The 17,863-nt window shown below is 49.5% G+C and overlaps 1 protein-coding gene across 8 annotated transcripts in view; it reads right to left on the minus strand.

Annotated features, from left to right (window-relative positions):
* Window positions 1–17,863, minus strand: part of PTPRF (protein tyrosine phosphatase receptor type F) — a 394,909-nt gene that overhangs the window by 36,552 nt on the left and 340,494 nt on the right. For all 8 annotated transcript variants that reach the window (XM_064455285.1, XM_064455283.1, XM_064455286.1 and 5 more), the window contains 7 exons: window positions 16,993–17,110; window positions 14,162–14,740; window positions 13,416–13,513; window positions 7,202–7,455; window positions 6,427–6,517; window positions 3,302–3,514; window positions 35–189 (listed from right to left, as the gene is read on the minus strand). In XM_064455285.1, coding sequence (XP_064311355.1) covers window positions 35–189; window positions 3,302–3,514; window positions 6,427–6,517; window positions 7,202–7,455; window positions 13,416–13,513; window positions 14,162–14,740; window positions 16,993–17,110 — 1,508 coding nt within the window. The remainder of the gene's footprint in view (window positions 1–34; window positions 190–3,301; window positions 3,515–6,426; window positions 6,518–7,201; window positions 7,456–13,415; window positions 13,514–14,161; window positions 14,741–16,992; window positions 17,111–17,863) is intronic.

The raw sequence follows: 17,863 nt of genomic DNA on the forward strand, positions 1-17,863 counted from the left end.
TGCCACAGCTGCTATGTCCTGGACTGGATCTCACCTTTTGAAGAGGAGTATAGCAATGACAATGATGATGATTAATATCACAGCCAGGACAGGTCCCATCACCCACAGCATCTCTGGTTCATCCTGCTGCTTTGCTGAAGCCACTTCCATCACGATCTCATCCGAGTAGGGGCTGGCTGCATATCTCTTCTGAACAGCACCGGCAGGAGAGGGAGAGAAAAGCAAGCGTCCATTACGCTAAAGCAACAGCTGCATCCCTGAAATGTGGAGGTTTCTCCTTGCCTCTGGCCAGCAGGGAACAGTCACGCTTCTCAAACCCCAGGAACATGCCATGGGATCCTCCCTCCCTCCCTCAGCATCAGCAGAGGTCATGCTGTGGGGACAGTCTCTTCCTCGTGTGAAACATTCCCAGTGCCAGCAGCTTCCTGGCTAGCAGACCTGGCCTCGAGGTGCCAAACTGGAGCAGCCCAGCTAAGAGCCACTTGCCAGCCCTGGATTCTCTTGGAGCCAAATCACAAGCTTTTGAATCCCAACCAATTGCACAGTGGGGCTGGCTGATGATTCCTAAGTGGTTTATAATACCTGCTGTGCTGATATCAACACATCTCCCCAGGCCAGGGCTGTATCAGGAAAACCCCTGCTGGGCTAGGCGGTTTTCTTAAAGGAACTAAATGACAGGAACATTTTCTACCTGATATCTCAGCCCTGATAAACAGACCTTGGAAAGGGGCTCATGCTCACAGCTTCCTTTCCAGAGACTTCTGCAATCTGGCAGCCCAGTGGCAGCCCAAAGAGACAGCTTTCTAGCCCCACCAGCAAGACAGGATTAGCAGAGACCCAAACCCTTCCTGCACAAAAATGACACTGCACCTGGCTTTTTCTCCTGCTCTTGCTAAGGCTTACGGAGCTGTGTTGTCCCTTCGTAGCTCAGCCTCGCTGGGTCAGAAGGGTTAAATGCTGCAAAAGAGAAATCCTTTCCCCTTATTAGGAAGGGCCAGGGTTGTACCAGTTCAGTGCCTGTGGCTTTTGAGCAGCACCTGCTGCCCTGCATTAGGGAGCCACAAAGGCTCTGCTCCTGCCATAGAAAGTTTTGGTCACTGAAGAGGTGCCTGTGGATCTATAAATCGTCTGCTTTAAGGTCAGAGTTTAAATACGCACTTCCTGTCTGCGTGCATGTGAGGGGAAGAAATGGAAAAATCAAGCGTGCTGGTGTCACACAAATGCACATCTTGATCTCCTCTCACAGGTGCCCATGATCCCAGCCACTCTGGTTTCAAACATGCGTGGAGTACAGAAAACGCTCTTATCTGTGACATCCTTCTGGCAGCATGCGCCGGTGCAGCGTCCTAGCTGCTCTCCTCAGATTTATCAGCGGTCAGAGATGCCACTGGCTGGAAGGGGAGCGTGGGCGGTGGTTGCTGCTTTGTCCGTGAAACCTTTCAGCTGTATGAGACCCTCTTTCAGTGACCCTGAAATAGCTGCTGGCTCCCAGTTCAGCACTGTTCCTAGAGAAAGTCTGCATGGGATCACTGCAACCCATCGGCCTGTTCCTATACCCCCTTGTCCAGCTCAAACAACAGGGCAGGGAGTCAGCAACAGCTCTGTCTGAGCATGGCAGGGACAAGAAGATACTACATCTGTGGTGGGAGGATGGGGCAGAAGGCCTGAGGCTCCCCTTTGGATGGGCGAGCGGCTACTCTGCGAGGAAGACACAAAGGCTTTGCCTGTGGCTACCCAGAAAAGTCAAGCTGCATTAGGTGGGGGGAAGGAGCATGATCTGTGCAGCAAGGTAACACGTGTGTCCATCTCCAAAGGTTTGTGCAAGGAGCACAGATTCATCTTTTTGCAGACACACTTTGGAAATGCCTCCTTCCAAGAGAAGACAGAAGCAGAAGAGATCAGAATGACTGTTATCTCAGTGGCATTTCCAAAGGCAGACTGTGAGGTGCAGGTGGTGCCCTGCTCTCAGAGATGGTGTTTCAGCCACACTCCCCTTTGCCTTTGAAGAATGGTGATGTTATGCTCACCTACTGACACTAGAGACACAGCAAGCAATTTAAGAGGAGCTGAGTGGGGGAGATAGTGCACAGCCCTGGACAGAGTGCCTCATGCTTCAAATGAAAATGGGCGCGACGCAGCGGAGGATGAAGAAAGGTGGTCTTTAGGGTCAGGGTGTAATAACTCTGCTGGCTGGTGGCTCACTGGAGGGCTGTGGCAGATCTATGCTAGGGAGGAGATGATGATAGTCTGGGATCATCTAGTTAAGGTCATTTCTTCTTGACAGGGATTGCCAGGATAGCACATCCTGAGGCCCCTGCCTTACCTTGCTGTTAATCTGTGACTCTTCTTCCCTCACCAGTGTGCACATCTTGCCATAAGAACACGTGAGCTGGATGAGTAATGTAGAACTTGATCAGCCCTAATGAGCCATTACAAGCAAATGAAGCTGAGGAAGGAAGCCGCACCCTGGAAGCCAACCAAAGGATTCTGTGCATCTATTATTTCCATTATTTATTTACACACTGGCCACTGCTACTGCCGCCACCACCACGCCTGCCCTCTGTGTTTACAGCCGGACACTGATGCACAGGTCTTGCCATGCTGCTCCCTGCTTATTCCATCAGCTATTCCCTTCCCTCTCACGTGCCCAGGCCCTGTGTGCTTGGCGGCACACTGCCAGCAAAGGCATGGCCCATTTCCCTCTGGCAAGGAGAGGCACAGGAGCAAGAATCCTGACATAGCACACACGTGTGCAGCTTTGCCCTGCTGACAACCCACTGCAACGGGAGGCAGGTTTGTTTGCTTCTCCAGACATCATCTGGAAGAGAGACTCTGGCCAGAGAAGGGCCTGTGAAAGCAGGTTTGCAGAGGGAGCATCCTGTTCACTGCAGAGCCTCAGCAGCCACTGTGCAGGGTAGGCTTTCAAGGGGCTGTTTTCCACAGTCACATACTTGAGCCAGAGCAGAATGAGAACCTATCCCGTCTCAACCATGTGTCAAGCTCTACTCTGGCCACAACCCACCAAGCCAGAACCAAGCTTGTGTAGAATGCGTGTGTTGATGCTGCCCTCCACTCTCATCTGTTATGTCAAACATACATGCCATTTCCCTCCAAAAACACCATCTATCAAGTCAACTCTCGCGGCTGCCTCAGCTTGTTGACACCATCTACGCAGCCTCACTTTCTTCCCTTCAGAGAAAACTCCATCATCCTGGCTTGCAGTAATTGTTCATCCTGCCTGCACTGAGCCCATGTCAGCTCTGCTAGGAAAGGTTGCGCCCCCCCAGCAGAAAGTCCTTACCGTGTCTCCATCCTCCAGTGAGGCCAGCACGAAGCAGCGATAGCTCAGGTCTTGAGATAGGGGCTTGTTGTAGAAACCTTTGTAGTTCTTCTCATCCCCCAAGGTGAAGGTCTCGGGCAGCACATCCACTTGAGCAGCAATGTAGGGCTTAAGTCTGTCTGCTTGGCGTCGCTGGCGCCTGCTCTGACTCCCTTGGCTTATGGCCTCCAGCAGCTGGGGACAAACAAGGTGCATCACTATTGCTTCGCCCAGCATGACACCGCCTTACGCTGTTACCTTACCGGTTGTAGGACTCAGCAGGGTGGAAGGGAAGGGAGGAGAAGATACTGGGTTTGATTTGGATACGGTGGTATAAAGAGACCAGAGAGATGCATTATCTGTTTAGGTGTTGCTAGGGCACCTGTCTACAGACCCTCACTGCAAGCACCTCTGCCAGGAGCTGGGCTTTGGGAGAGTCCTGAGCCCTGGGATGCTGACACGGTGAACGTGAGGGCTGAGACAGCTTGGCTGTGCCTGTCGCCCCGAGCTAATGCATCCCAATGGGCTGCGAGGGAAGTGGGCCACGTTCTGCAGCCCAAATAGTGATCCGGGCAGCAACTCACACTCTGTATGGACACTGGACATGAACTACAGCTGATGCTGATGTATAGGGAAAAAGTGACATTTGCTGTGTCTTTCCCTTCTGTCAGTGCTTTGATTTTTCACCTGCTGCTGGGTTGCAGGCAGAGCTTTGTGTAAATCACACAGAATGGGAACAGATTTCATGGGATGTTCAGAGTAAAAGGGGCAAATTTCATAGTCAGCCACAAATTCATGAAAAGGATATAAACACACAAAAATTCAATTATGCTGCTAAGAAGAACTTTCAGATGTTTAAAGATGTTTTTCTAATGAATAAAAATGAATATCAGGCTTGGAACAGAAATTCTAATTTAAAATGAAGAAGGAAGCATGAAATACATTTCACACACGAATGTATCAGTGCAGTATTGTCAGGGCAGACAGGAACATCAGTGAGGCTGGAGACAGTGATGTGCACACAAAGCCACGCTGCTGAGCTGAGCCCACTCCCTCTGAGGAGGAAAAGCTGGGTAAGGCCCCCTCCACTCTTTCCCCTCAACAGCCCATCCTTGCCCTCTTGTGAATACTCATGTTGGAGCAATTTAGGAAAGCTGTAGCTTGTCATTGCAATATCACCAAAAAGAGAAAAAAAAAAAGGATGGAGAAATCTCAGTTTCACAAATGTCCTTGTAACTGCAGGGGGAAAAGGCAGAAAGATAGTCTTTGGACTGTGGAGTCTGCTCCCTACACGCATCTCTTGTATCTTGGCTGAAATTACAGCTGAGCTCTTTGGGCAGAAAGCACAGCTGTATGTGCATGGGCATGAAACCATAGGGCTCCAGTTGTGATTGAGGTTGCTGGATGCTACTGCCACTTACGTATGTAACACACACCAAAAGACTGCCTCAAAAGAATGCTAGGCTTGCGAGGTTCAGATCCTGGAAAATTCGAAAATTAATATTGCCTGTGCAAAATTAATTCAGCTGTCTTACGTATGTGCATTGTGTTACAATCCTTGACTGCATGGTCACATACTATCTTTTCTGTAACACCCCTGCTTTGTTCAATACACAGGACAGACAGTGCTTAATCAAAGAGCAGCTATTCCATATTTTGTTTTCTTCTTTGCATTATGCAGCTTACTATTCAAATCCAACCCTGAAGACAAAATTAATAATTTCCTCGTGGGCTTTTCTACGGTGCTGATCACTATATTACAAGTGCTTAACAAACATTAACGATCTTATCTTCCAAACACCCATATGAGGTGAGATGAAAGTGATTATCCTAATTTTACAGATGGAGAAGAGAGGAACAGGGACATTAATGTAAAAAATGTCCACTAATTTTGAATGCCAAACTGAAAAGACATTGGCTCGCTTTGTTTTTAAAGGGAACTTAGCATTTTTTTTATAGCACTGACTATATCCAGCAGAGCTCCTATTGACTTTCTCTGCAGCTGGGGATGCTCAGGCTTTGCAAATGAGGCTCCAGGATCTCAAACTGAGCACTCCAAAAAACCAGAACATGCAAGACAGTGGCTGCTAATGAAAATTTTGTTTTAAATCATTTGCCCGGGGCTGGGTGAAGAGAGATAGAAACTAGTTCTCTTGACAGCTTTCAACCACCTGAAGCTCAAAACCAAACCATCTTCTCTCATCCTACTCTTCTATTTCTTGTGACATCTCCCAAATTCTGCAATGAAATGATGCAGGAGACCTACAGGCGATGGTTCTGCATCACACAATTGTGCTTCACATGTAGAACAGATCCACCCATATGTGCCATGAGCTGGGACCCCATGGAAAAGACTGTGCAGTCATGTCATTAAAGATTAATGATAAGCAAGGACTGACTTACAGTTTCTAACACTTTTTAATTTCTGAGTGGTTCAAGTTTGCAACTTTGTTCTCTTAATGGACCCTTCTGCATGTGATTTCTTGGAATTTTTCCTTACTACTTTGGTGGTGTGGCGTGGGGGGGAAGAAAGAGTCCACAAAGCCTTTGCGTGGGACTCTCCTGACACCTGCACACGTACTGCGCTACTGGTGTTGGAGGACTCAGGCACAGAATAAGCTGCATCTTGGGGTGAATGGGCTGCTGAATGCTGAAAGCCTTTAACAAGCAAGTGTGAATGGAGATTTGCAGGTTTTGTTAGACTGCAGGCTTAGGTCCTATCTAGAGAGAGAAAAGCCTCCTGACAGAACAGCGTAATTAACTGAAAACTACACCTTTCCCTCCTACCTTGTTTTCAAAATCAGCGTGGCTGCTCCAGCTGGAAAAGGCTACAAAGAGTGTCAACCCGGGACAGGATCTGTCCTGGTCTGAGCTCTGAAACACTCTAGCATGGTCTCCCACTGGGGCACATTCTGAGAGGTGGCTCCTCCCTTGCTTGACTCCAGCCTCCTTCCTACATGCTGTCACCCCACGTCCCACAGCCCCGCATCTCTGACGTACACCTGCACCTGTGTCGCTGCACCCATGCTGTTGCCAGGAGGCCTGGGCAAAGTGTGCTGGGCCACCTGGGAGCCACTTTCATCGCAGCAGCTGCTCCAGACTCCTACCTGGTCGAGCTCCATCTCATCAGGTGTCCGCCACCGAGCAGCCGGGCTGCTGGTGCTCTGATCCGCTGGCACAACCACGATGTAGTACCACCTGGGAAGGAAGGAATGCATAAGCACTGGACCCTAAGTCACCTCTCTGGCATGTCATGTGCCATATGCCTCCCAAGGACTATGTGCTCCTTTCCCTGCCCTTTATGTAGCAAAAGGGTTCAGTAAGGAAGAGGCCAGTTATCCAGCTGCACCAGAGAAGAGAATACTCCCATTAGCACTCATTAGGTTAATGAAGATCTACAGACGGTGCTCCAGAGGGTGGTATAGGAGCTGTGAGAAGGACATTTATATAATCGGATTGTAGCCAGAACCCTGGAGGAATTGTGCTTCAGCACAGGGATACGGCAGTAACAAATAAGACTCCTACAAACTTGCTTTTTTAATCTCCTTGAGGCTTTAGGCATTATTTATTTAAAGGATATTATACAGTGTCAGAGAAAGCCCCTCCTGATCCTCAGCCGTGTTTTTGCTGGTAGCATCTGGAGTATACCCACCAGGGTGAGGGCAGACTGTCAGAGAATTGTCTTAATTTTATTGCACATAAATATTTGCTCAGAAAGAGCCAGCAGTGCGATCCCATGTTATGGGTAGATGCCTCGCTCCGTACCACAGCCTGCTCAGAAATTCATTCCCAGGTTACAAACCCAGAGGTTGGCAGACGCCCTGCCTTTTTCCCCATCTCTAGCCCCCCACCCTGCCTTCTCCACCCAGGCATGGCACCTACCTAACTGGCACACTGGTCTGGACTTTGGGAAGGGTGAGCGTGAATTTTCCTTCCTGTATGTATTTGTTTGTGGCGATGGGTTTGCTTTGCAAGACGTCAGGAGCGGTGCGGATTGAGACGAGGTGCTGGAGTCCCCCAGCACTGCTCCCACGGTTCATTAGCACAAAAGAATAATCCGTGTCTGGCTGGAGGTCACTTATGAGTTTCTTCATCGAGTGGCCGTCCACCTCCACACTCTGGCTATTGTACAGAATCTGAAATGGAAAAAGGACATGCTTATGCAGCCGACAGCTGCTGCTGAAAACTCACATTCAAAATAGCAGTGTTAGAGATGACAATTTGGCTCTGGGCCCTCCCTCAGGTGTTTCAGCTACTGTGTGCTTCATAAACAGCCATAAATCTTTAGTTAAAGAAGAGCAACCCCCAGCAGAGGCTTGAGCTGTGCTCCCTGTGCCTCGCAGCGATGGAGCAGCGAGGGGGTCGTCTCAGCAAAGCCTGGGTGGCTGGCGCCAGCAGTGAGGCTGGTGGTGCCACACACACTGCTTTTCGGCACTGGTTCGGGGGAGGAATCCAGCTGGCTGCGCTTTGCCCTCGCGTGGAGATGAATGGGTCTTTGTTTCTTGTCTCACGAGGCTACAATACACAATATGCTTTTGGTGTAAAACCCCGTCTGCTTTAAATTGGTGTCACTCCCATGTCTACCAGCTGATGCCTGATCAAATCGTTAATGCAGAGCATCCCTCTCCCAGCAAGGTGACTGGGGGGGGCTACACGCCTCACCAATGATCTGACAAATCCCGCGCAGGGCTCACAAATTGGTACCCGAAACAGCGGCTCTGCAGGTGTGACACCCCGTTGCCATGACAGCAGATGCTGGTGCTGCGCCAGCCGTGGGCAGGAGTCTGGTGCTGCTTTTTGCTGCTCCGCTTGCAGCGAGGAGCTGCTGGGCAGGGCAAGGCAGGGCAGAGCCGCTGGTGGTCGGGGGGCAGCGGGCAGCCCCCATGCAAAGCTTCCTCCCTTGGGCCAGCTGGCCCCTCAGCTAATGACATTTTCTCAGCTCCCTGCTGCAGAAATGCAGGATCCCTGTCTCCCCCAGGGCACAGCAGCCATAGGTACTGCTGTATGAGCCGCACCAAATATCCCATCTGCATTGGGAACCTCGATCCCAGTCCTGCTAGAACAACCCCTGTACCCCGAAACCCTGGGTGCTGCCTCTGCAAAGCCAGAAATTCAAACAGTTCCTGCAGACAGAGACAAATGGGGTGTAGAGAACTGGAGAGACCAGAGGTTGTGCCCCAGCTGTGATAAAGGCATGTTTCCTTCCACCAGGCAACCGCCCAGCATGGCAGGGGACTGCTGGATTCCTGATAGCGGTGCAGAGACACAGCATGCCAAAAACCGGCAATGGCAAAGCTGCAGCATGTAAAACCATGGCAGCTATTACATGCCACAGGCAGAGACCGCACAATAAAATGTGCTCTTTCCAACAGTGGCCTTGAGAGAGAGAAGACAGCTCTGTGGAAAAGAAATTGCTTGAAGTAAACCAGGTTTTTCACCAGCTGAGCCCACTGTTCAGGCTGATGCAGGCAGCAAGGGAGGGACCAAACCTTCCTTCCAAGTCACCTTTTTAGCAGGTGGCAGATATCTGCAGAAAGCTGCTGGCTTGCTGGGCCAAGGACCGTTGATTAGCACTGCTCTAATATTTAGTGCTGGAGCTGGAAGGAGGAGGGAGGCCCTGGAAAAAGATCTGCATGACAGTGGAGCACAGGGACCAGGCTGGGTCTGGAATTGCAGCTCTGCTTTTGTGTCATCTAAACAGCAATACCCACAGCATGCTTCAAGTCCTCTTCAGGTCACTTTGCATGGAGGTTGGGATAGGAAAAGAGCCCCAGTCTTTTTTGCTGCTGAGAAGAGACTCCCAATAGGTAACAGAGCAGCAGTGAGGAGCCAGCAATGGAAGAGAGATGCAATCAATCTTGTTTGTTGACATGCTTCAGTCTTCAGGGATGAACTGCAAAAATAATTCCCATGTACTAAAATAACCGAGGTTTGCAGGGACAAAGCCCCAGCTGGCCGCGCAGCATTCAGGAAAGGCTCTCAAAGGCTGGATAGCTGGAGGGAGTTGTTCTCTGCTGTGACTCCTCTTAAGATATTTTCTCCTGGGCTTTAATCCCTTTCTCCAAAGATACGTACACAGATGTGTGCTGAAGTGAGTGAAAAAGGTAAAACGAAGAAATGTTTCTTATAGTGCTGGAATATCAGGTATTTAGTTGGCAGGGTTCACCCTGCTCTGACACAGAAGTAAGCAAAACAAAGACACGAGCACTAGACTTGCGATCTTAGCAGCTTTGCTCTCTTCTCCAGCACCACCCCTTGGGATGATACTGCAATAGTACAGGTCCAGATATTTCAGGTGAAAGCAAGTCAGGGGTGTCCTGAGGGAGCAGCAGGACCTCACTTCATGTGCTCCAACAGACTTGAACAAAACCAAACTTCCAACTATGCTGGAAGGATGCAAAGCCCATGATGAGTTCTGTTGCCTTTCAGATGAGATTTCTCATTACCAAGTCTTCAGTAATAAAGGTATCACCAACAGCTTCTGCATGTGCTCTAGGGAAGACATTCGCCCACCGAATGCCTGCACATGAGGCATCTGCTGGGGACATAGCTGTTCTCCTAGAGCAAGAGGAGGCAGAAGAGGTGGTCAGACACTTCAGTTCAGAGTTTCCCTGTTTCTTCTGCACTGGAACTCGCCAGGACGCAGTCTCTGATTCAGTCCTGACACCAGATGATGATTTTCAATGCCATGCACAGAAATTTGTGTCCAAAGACAGTGAAATTGGCATTTGAAATGCTTTCCTGAAGCATTCTCTGCCATCCTCTCTTGTCACAGTTGCCATAGCAGTTCTACGTTCCTTTACCTGCCATAAGGCATTGTCTTCTCAAATGTTATGCACCATTAGTCAAGGCCTGTATGCAAGCCTTACAATAATGTAAGGGCTCAGAAACGGTCGTTCGTGTGAGGCTGAAGATGCCCAGGAGCTCAAGCAGGAATGCTATTTAGAAGTTGCATTACTTATTTATTTAGAAGTAACTACTTAAGTCAGCAGCAAATTTGGCCCAAGGGCTCTGAACTGCCAAACATTGCTGACTAGCCCATGGATTGCTGTAAAATGTCATTTGTGTTGCCCTTACTCACAAGAGAAGATTTGCAAAGCTACGTAGGTCCAAATGTCACTGCTGAAGGTCTGCTGCCTGACTTCAAGCAGTAAGGAATGTATTAAACTAAAAGATTACAAGACATCTAGTGTGCAACACTGGAAAAGATAATTACTCGATGGAGAAGTAGATGAGGTTGCCTTTTTTGGGGGCATGAATAATTATTACATTCCATGGGGGACACTGTGAGAAAGCTCTGCCCAGCATTCTCAGGGGTTATTTCTGAACCTGTATCATCATAATTTTCAAGGTGCTATTCCTTCTCCCTATTTGTAAAATACTTTGTGATGCTGCCTTCTGTTTTGCTTTTAAGTTGAAGAATGTGTCTCAGAAAAGTGCAGTTTCCCCAAGGAGAAGGTTCTATCTATCTTGCACTTTCCATGAAAGCTCCAGAACGGCTTTCTGCAAACACACTAGAATAGAAAAGGAATAGTGCCTCTGCTCCACCACAACTGCTTGGCAACATTTTACAAGGAATTTATCTCCTGGACCAGAAGAAGCTGTGAAAATTCCCCAAAGAGAACTCAAACCTTCGTTATTGATTCGGTAGCAATGAAAATTCCTAAGGTCTCAGTTCATCCCCTATAAAAAAAATAGCACCAGTCCTGCCTGCACCTCACTATTCATTGTCAGAACAATATCTACTTTAATTAAATCTGTTAAAGTAGAATATGACACCCTTTGGGACATAGATTTAGCATGAGACTGTTTATCAAGTGTAGATAATACTAATTGTTCCCATGGAGATTTATCTGCTTGCTAGTTACAGTATTAGGCTCTGGCCTCAACATCCCATGTGCTTGAATTAGAGGAGAGAGGTGAACCTTGTTTATAAAAACACAAAAGTCCTGAAGGCTAAGGATTTCTTTGAAGTGGCACAGTCAACGACCTGGAGCTGACCCTCTTTGCTACTGGCCTTGACTTGTGTGTGTCTGCAAGTCTGGGAATATTAATAGAAAGAAGACACTATTAGAGAAATATCCTTGTAACACTCTTGTTTGCATGACTGCTCTTCAGTTAGCAAGTGGCTAATGCCATCTGCTCCTGTGTCATCTGAGGGTTAACCCGCAGCAGGGGGAGACCCTGAGTCACTGTCTATGTAAGCAAACACAGCATCGAGGCTGAGACAAGACATCAGCATTACGTCCTTGGCTCCTGGCTACCTCCAACCACTCCACCTCCTTGCGTGGTAGTAACACTCCAAAGGTCACACTGCCCCTTTCTAGCACTGTGCTGTCAGACAGAGACGTGGGCTTTGTGCCACAAGAATAAGGCAAGATGAAGCAGACTGGTTCTTCAGCAGAGTGCAAAGTAACAGGGATCTGTGAAGTTCCTTGCGGCCAGATATCTGAACACTGATCCTAATGCACCCTACATCTGGGAAAGCTTTGAATACCACAAGGTCTTCACAAAAGCCTTGCCTGCTTCAGCTAAACTCTGCATGTTAACAAGTGCCTGCTATTGATCACGGTAATTCAGCTTCAGGATTTAAACAAGGAGAGTTAGTAACAAGGAAGGGGAGGTGCTCATACACTTAGATGTGGATGCAGTTCAAGACTTTCCCCTTGTTCCCCTGGCCATGGATCCCCCACAGCTCACACAGGCCTCTTTAGGCACAGCACGGCAGGGTGCATGTGCAAGGGGGAAGGGAAGTCATGCTGCTCCCACCCCTGACCACCTCTGCAGAGGCAGCAGATAGCTGCTGAGACTGGATGGAAGATCCCATCCTTGATTAGCCACATATCCTTGGTAATGTGACATGTTGGTCTTGTTTCTTAAGGGAGACAAGCTGCGCTGAGATCTGCAGAAATTTCCACTCTAGTCTTTTACCCACATCAACGATCCACACCGGGGGACAGACAAGAGCAGGAAGACATCAGGTCATCAGTGTTGTCTGCAGCCTGGTGTTGACACTACATCCAGAACTGTGCTAGAGAAAAGAGGGCAGCAGCCATTCCTGCAGATAATTCCTCTGTACTGAGACATATTGTGCTGCTCACACCTGTAACACCTTCTGGAAGGGCGACGATGCTTCTCTCCTTCACTCCCTGAGACTACGCATCTGCCCTGATGCTCTGAAGTAACTCATAAAGACAACCCAGATGTTTGAGACCGGACATGTTGCAGGAGGAGTCATTCTTACTTTGATTCACTGGCTGGTTTTCAGACCACTTTGTCCTGGTGGTCTTTTAGGATTAAATCACATTTATAACTTTTCATGCTTCAACTCCGAGTCAGGCATCAGGTCAAGCTTGTGTAACCACTGTCTTGGAGCTGCAATGGTCAGCCTGACTGGCAGGCCTCAGCCAACTGACACCAGGTAACAAGATACTTGAGAAAGCTGATGGAGGAGCAGAGCACTGATTGGGACTGCGTGAACAACACTGCAACCGCTCTTGGGAAAAACATCCGTGATTTGGTGTGCTGGACCAGTTTCCATTTCCCTTCGAAAAGGCAAGTAATTCAGGGACACTATCAAAGGAGGAGTGGGTACTTAGCAAAAGTTGCTATGGTGAGAAGACAGAAATATGTATTATGATCCCTGAGACACCCCCAATCTCTGACTGCCTCTGCCCAGCACGTGCCTTCACTGCTTGGTGTTTCCTGTTGGTGTGCTTCAGCCAACATTATTCACTCCTGTTTTGTTACCATGAGCCAAGTGCTACTGACTGTTCCATAACTGATCAAACCAGAAAGAAATCAACAGAACTACAACACCTTCTGGCCTAAGAAGAGTGAGAGGAGGGAAAGCAAGCAGCAGTGTGCTCTACTGTGTACCATGATTCAGGTGTGGGTGCTCAAAAGCAAGAGCAGCTACCTAACCTGGGCTTGGAGATCTAAGCAACACAAGGCCCCAGGCCAGCAAGCAATGTGACCCTGCTCTGCTGGTCTCGTCTGATGGCCTGAAAATATCACGTGGCAGGTCAAGATGCTGCTTTCCACTGTCCTGCTTACTGCCACAGGTGGCACTCTGTCCTCTGCATCCCACCATTACCTTAAAAGGCACTGCAGATTTATAGGAGTCAGGCACTTCCCAGCTCAGCAGCACAGACGTTTTCATGACGGCGTTGACGCGGAAGTTCTTAGCAAACACTGAAATGAAAAACAAGATAATTGAGCACTGTAAGGCCAAGTCAGGAGGGAGCCAGGCAGCAGCTCGGCTCCAAGTCTCTCTTTGTCTAACTCAGCAGCAGAGGTCAAAGGGTTCAGCTACAGCAGAGAAGTGAGAAATGAGGAGAAAAGAGCAGCAGCCTTTTACCAAGTCTCCAGTCTCCAGTGGAGTTTTGCTTTTTGACTATACTTTCCAGCATCACAGAAAGGAAGTTGTAGGCTGAACTGTAGCCTTCCTCTCTCCCCCCCTCTACTCACACCCTCTTGGCCCTTTGCCATGATCAAAGAACAGTGGTGCTCAGGTACTAAATCTGCAGATGATCCTACCCAGCCGTCTGCTCCAGTTCAAGCAAGAGCCTTTCATGTACAGATAAAACAGCAAAGTGTGCCTGTGGAGCGACAAAGGCAATTAAGCTACCACCAACACCCCTTTCCCCTCAAATCGCAACTTTAGGGAAACCTTTGTTGAGCCTCCCCTCGCCGAACTAGTTTTAGACTAGGGAGCCACACAGTACCTGATACCTGATACCATTAGTCAGAGCAGAGGGGAGCGTAGCCTCATGAACCGAAGCATAGGTCCCTGTCCTGGAGGCAGAGCTTGCTGTTAGGGCTTGTTAGAGGGGCACTTACCTTGCTCAACAGGCATGGTCCGGGACTGGATGCTGGGGCTGAGCGGCCCAACCCCCTTATTGGTGCGGGCCCTCACTTTGATGTCGTAAGTGGTATCAGGCTTCAAATTCATCAAAGTGATACTTGTGTCCTTGGTGATGTTAACCAGGTCCTGCTGGCTATTTATGTCCCTGTATACCACTGTGTAGTTGACAATCTTGCCGTTTCTTTCTGCCAAGACTGGGGGGTCCCATGCAACTTCTGTGGTGGAAGTGGTGAGACCCACCACACGCAGGTTCTGTGGAAAGCCACTTGGCACGTCTTCTGCAGTAGTGATCTCCTTCTCAAACTCCTCTCCTGGGCCAGCTCTGTTCTTGGCAGACAATCTGAAGAGGTACGTGGCCCCCTTGTGCAGGTTGGTCACAGTGTAGTGATGGTCTCTCTTCCCGAAGTCTATCGTGTTCATCTTTTCCTCATCAAGACGTCTGTACTGCAGCCGGTAACCCAGCAGCTCCCCTACCATCTCCTTGGGTGGGTGCCACTGGATGAGGGCTGTGTTCATGGCTGTCGTGCTAATCATCATGGTGGGCTTCCCCGGGACTGCAACATAAACACACAATGACCATCTATAGCCTGGGAGGAGGGGAAGGAAGGACCGCTTCCGTGCTGCTCAGTCCGTGAGGATTGAGGAAAGTGGGAAAGTTCAGACAACAGGGTGAAGAGGATGACAGACAATTCACATGGATAGAGGCAGACCGACCCTAATCCGGTGGTGAGGGAAGCTGGAGCCAGCCAGCTCTTGGCTGCCATTTTCCCATGTGCTGCCATCTAAACAGGCAATAAAGTCAGCCATATCCAGCCCCCAAATTCATCCCCTTTTACAGAAAAGGTTTAAGGTACCTCAAAGCATCATATTTATCTCAGAGAAGATCTGAATCCCGTCCTCCCAGTCAGTGGTCTTCTGACACTCCAGCTAGTGCACAGCACTAGGCCACGCTGGCCCCGGTGCACTGTACCACCACAGACACACAGAAGCCTGAGTCCAGTGCCCTGATCTGTCTGGAGGCAGACAAATTGCATCCTGAAACCTTGCAGTTTTACCATCTGCAGAGGCAGCGAGCAGAGCTGGGTGGGCTGTTTGCCATCAGAATACATTTTGGTTTAGCTGATGAGCAGATTCGTGATGTCAGTGTCGATGTGAGAGGTGAACACAAGTGTTCCACAGGATTTCTGCTTATGCTGCACAAGTCAAAGGGTGTTGCCGTCACTGGTTAGGAACTGATGGCTTTAAATTGATGGCTTAATACCTTGATCTCCTTCAGTTAATAAAAGGATGCGTCTTCACTTCACATCAGCTCAGATTTGTAAACAAATCAACTGATAGGGAAGATACTCAGAATCAAAGGGACGGGGCCATTGATATGAAAACGAAAATGGGATTGGAGCCAAACCTAGTTTAATATCCTTGCACAGTTTTGAAATGTATGAGCCCACAGATGAGCACAAGAAAAAAACGTATTTGACAGAATTATGCCCCGACTTTGCCATCAGGGGGCGATACCAACACTCCCCTTTGAGGTCAAGCCTACAGACAAGCCTGTACAAAGGCAGCTCTGGGGGTGGTTTTGTAGGTATTTAAGACATACAATTACATTTCCACTGCCAGTGCCATCCTCCTTGCACTCATAATACAATGTCTAACGGCAGCTAGTATTAAGGGACACATTATTTTCAAAGCTGATTCCAAATATTAACTTTAGATGTGCATCATAACATGGGAAGACCCACTGTGGTTTACAGTGCAACACTGGGATGTTTAGAAAGCTTTTCCTGTTTATAGGACAGCTGTAGCAATTTGATGAACAGAGCATACATCATGGCGAGGCACAAGGGAGACAGCATTTGAGATTGTGACAGTGGAAACTACCTCTGGAGCTCCCCATATGCAGCACGGAAGAGATGGCAAGCTGTTCCTTGTTTAAAAGCACCAGGAACAAACGCTCTTAGATTGCACAAGCTGCATTCCCATAATAACAAGTGGTAAATACTGTTCCTGCGGCTGGTGTGAGGAAGCAGCAGGATTATCAGCTGTAGGACAGGTCTAGTGAGTGGAAATCGGGGACAAGACAATGTCAACTAGTTGGTGCCACTGCCAAAGGCAAGCTTGACCACATCCAGAGGAAAGCACCTGATGAACTCCTGGGTGCCCCTGCTCCAGGCTGAGGCTCCTGTGTTGCACCAGGCACAGGGTACAAGTCTCTACTGAGATAGCAGAACCAAACTGGCTGGGATCACCAGGACCTAGAAGTTGTGTCCGCAGCACTCCTATGGCAGGATTTGTTGCATTCCAGATTTTACCATGGCTCAAGGAGCAGCCGGGCTTAGCAGTAGCAATGGCTGGGGTGGGGAGCTGAGAAGCACCTCTGAGGAGCCCTCTGTGCCAGGGGCCATCCCAGGTGGCACTGTAGTCACCGCAGGAAGCAAGAAATGGCACTCGCCTATGGGAACAACGTGAGGACAGGCCATGACTCCAAAGCTGAGGGAGGGCCTGGACTTTCAGACTTCCTCTTCCCAGGTCTCTGGACTACGCAGATGAGCTCAGACCCAGGAGTTTCATTGCTCTTTCATGGGCCCTGGCAGCGTCTGTCCATCTGTTTGCTGCACTTTGCTCAGGTGATCCAGTGGCAAAGCCTGTAAGTAAGGGCTGAAGATCACAAGAGTATGTACCTCTGCAGCATCTCCAGCCCTCTTGCTTCCTCCTGCACAGGTGCCTTGGCCATACTCCCCGTGCACCTCTTGGGAGGTCTTACCACCACCCCCATGAGGCTGCGGTGTCCACTCCCTACACTCACCTGCCCCTGTGGTGGTGATGACTTTTGGCTTGCTGCGGGCACCATCTCCCTTAGTGGTGTAGGCAGCGACTGTGACGGAGTAGGTGGTTTCCGGCAGCAGGCCTCCAATGACCGTCTCCTGGGAGCACATCCACAAGGCAGAGAAGGGGCAAACGCAAACAAGAAGAGCAAATACTTGTTACTGGAGTAAGCAAAAGGAGGGCACTGGTGCCCGCATCTCTAACACACTGACACACTTGCTGGCTCACACTCATGCATTGCACTCAAGCACACGTGTCTCTCACAGAGCCAGCAAACAATTGCTGTCACTCCAACACTCACCTGCGTAATTTCAACCCCTGCCTCTAACACTTGGCCTTTCCAGGGACCCACCAGCAACCTGTGTCAGTGGTTGTGCTCTCCCACGGCTTCTGCCAAGAGGGAGATCTGCTCCAGAGATGGCCGGCCCTGTGTGAAGCCAGAGCCACCCTGCCACAGCAAGTTCTGAGAGTAAGAGGACTGCGGAGCTGTGAATCAGAGTAAAAGCCAGTTCAGCTGGCTGCAGAAACCTCTTGGGGGCTTATCTGGGGATTTTTAAAGTTGTCTCTTGCAGCAGAGCTGCAGGGAGCATGGAGAGGCAATGCAGGCAGCAGCATGGCCTTGCCAGGCGGGAGGCCCCGGGCAAGGAGCACCTGCAGTGCTACAGCACCGTGTTCACCCTCCCTGCCAGGCACGGTGTTGTAAGAATGGGATGGGGTCAGTGCAAGGTGTTGGCAAGACCTGGAGGGAAAATCCTGTGCCGTGGGAGGTCTGGGAGGAGGGCAGACTTGGCAGGGTGCTAGCTCCCTTGCATGCTCTGGCTTCCTCTGGGCAGGAGGAGGGCATGGCTCTG

The sequence above is a fragment of the Phalacrocorax carbo genome, chromosome 6 (assembly GCF_963921805.1).
Source record: "Phalacrocorax carbo chromosome 6, bPhaCar2.1, whole genome shotgun sequence".
NCBI lineage: Eukaryota > Metazoa > Chordata > Aves > Suliformes > Phalacrocoracidae > Phalacrocorax > Phalacrocorax carbo.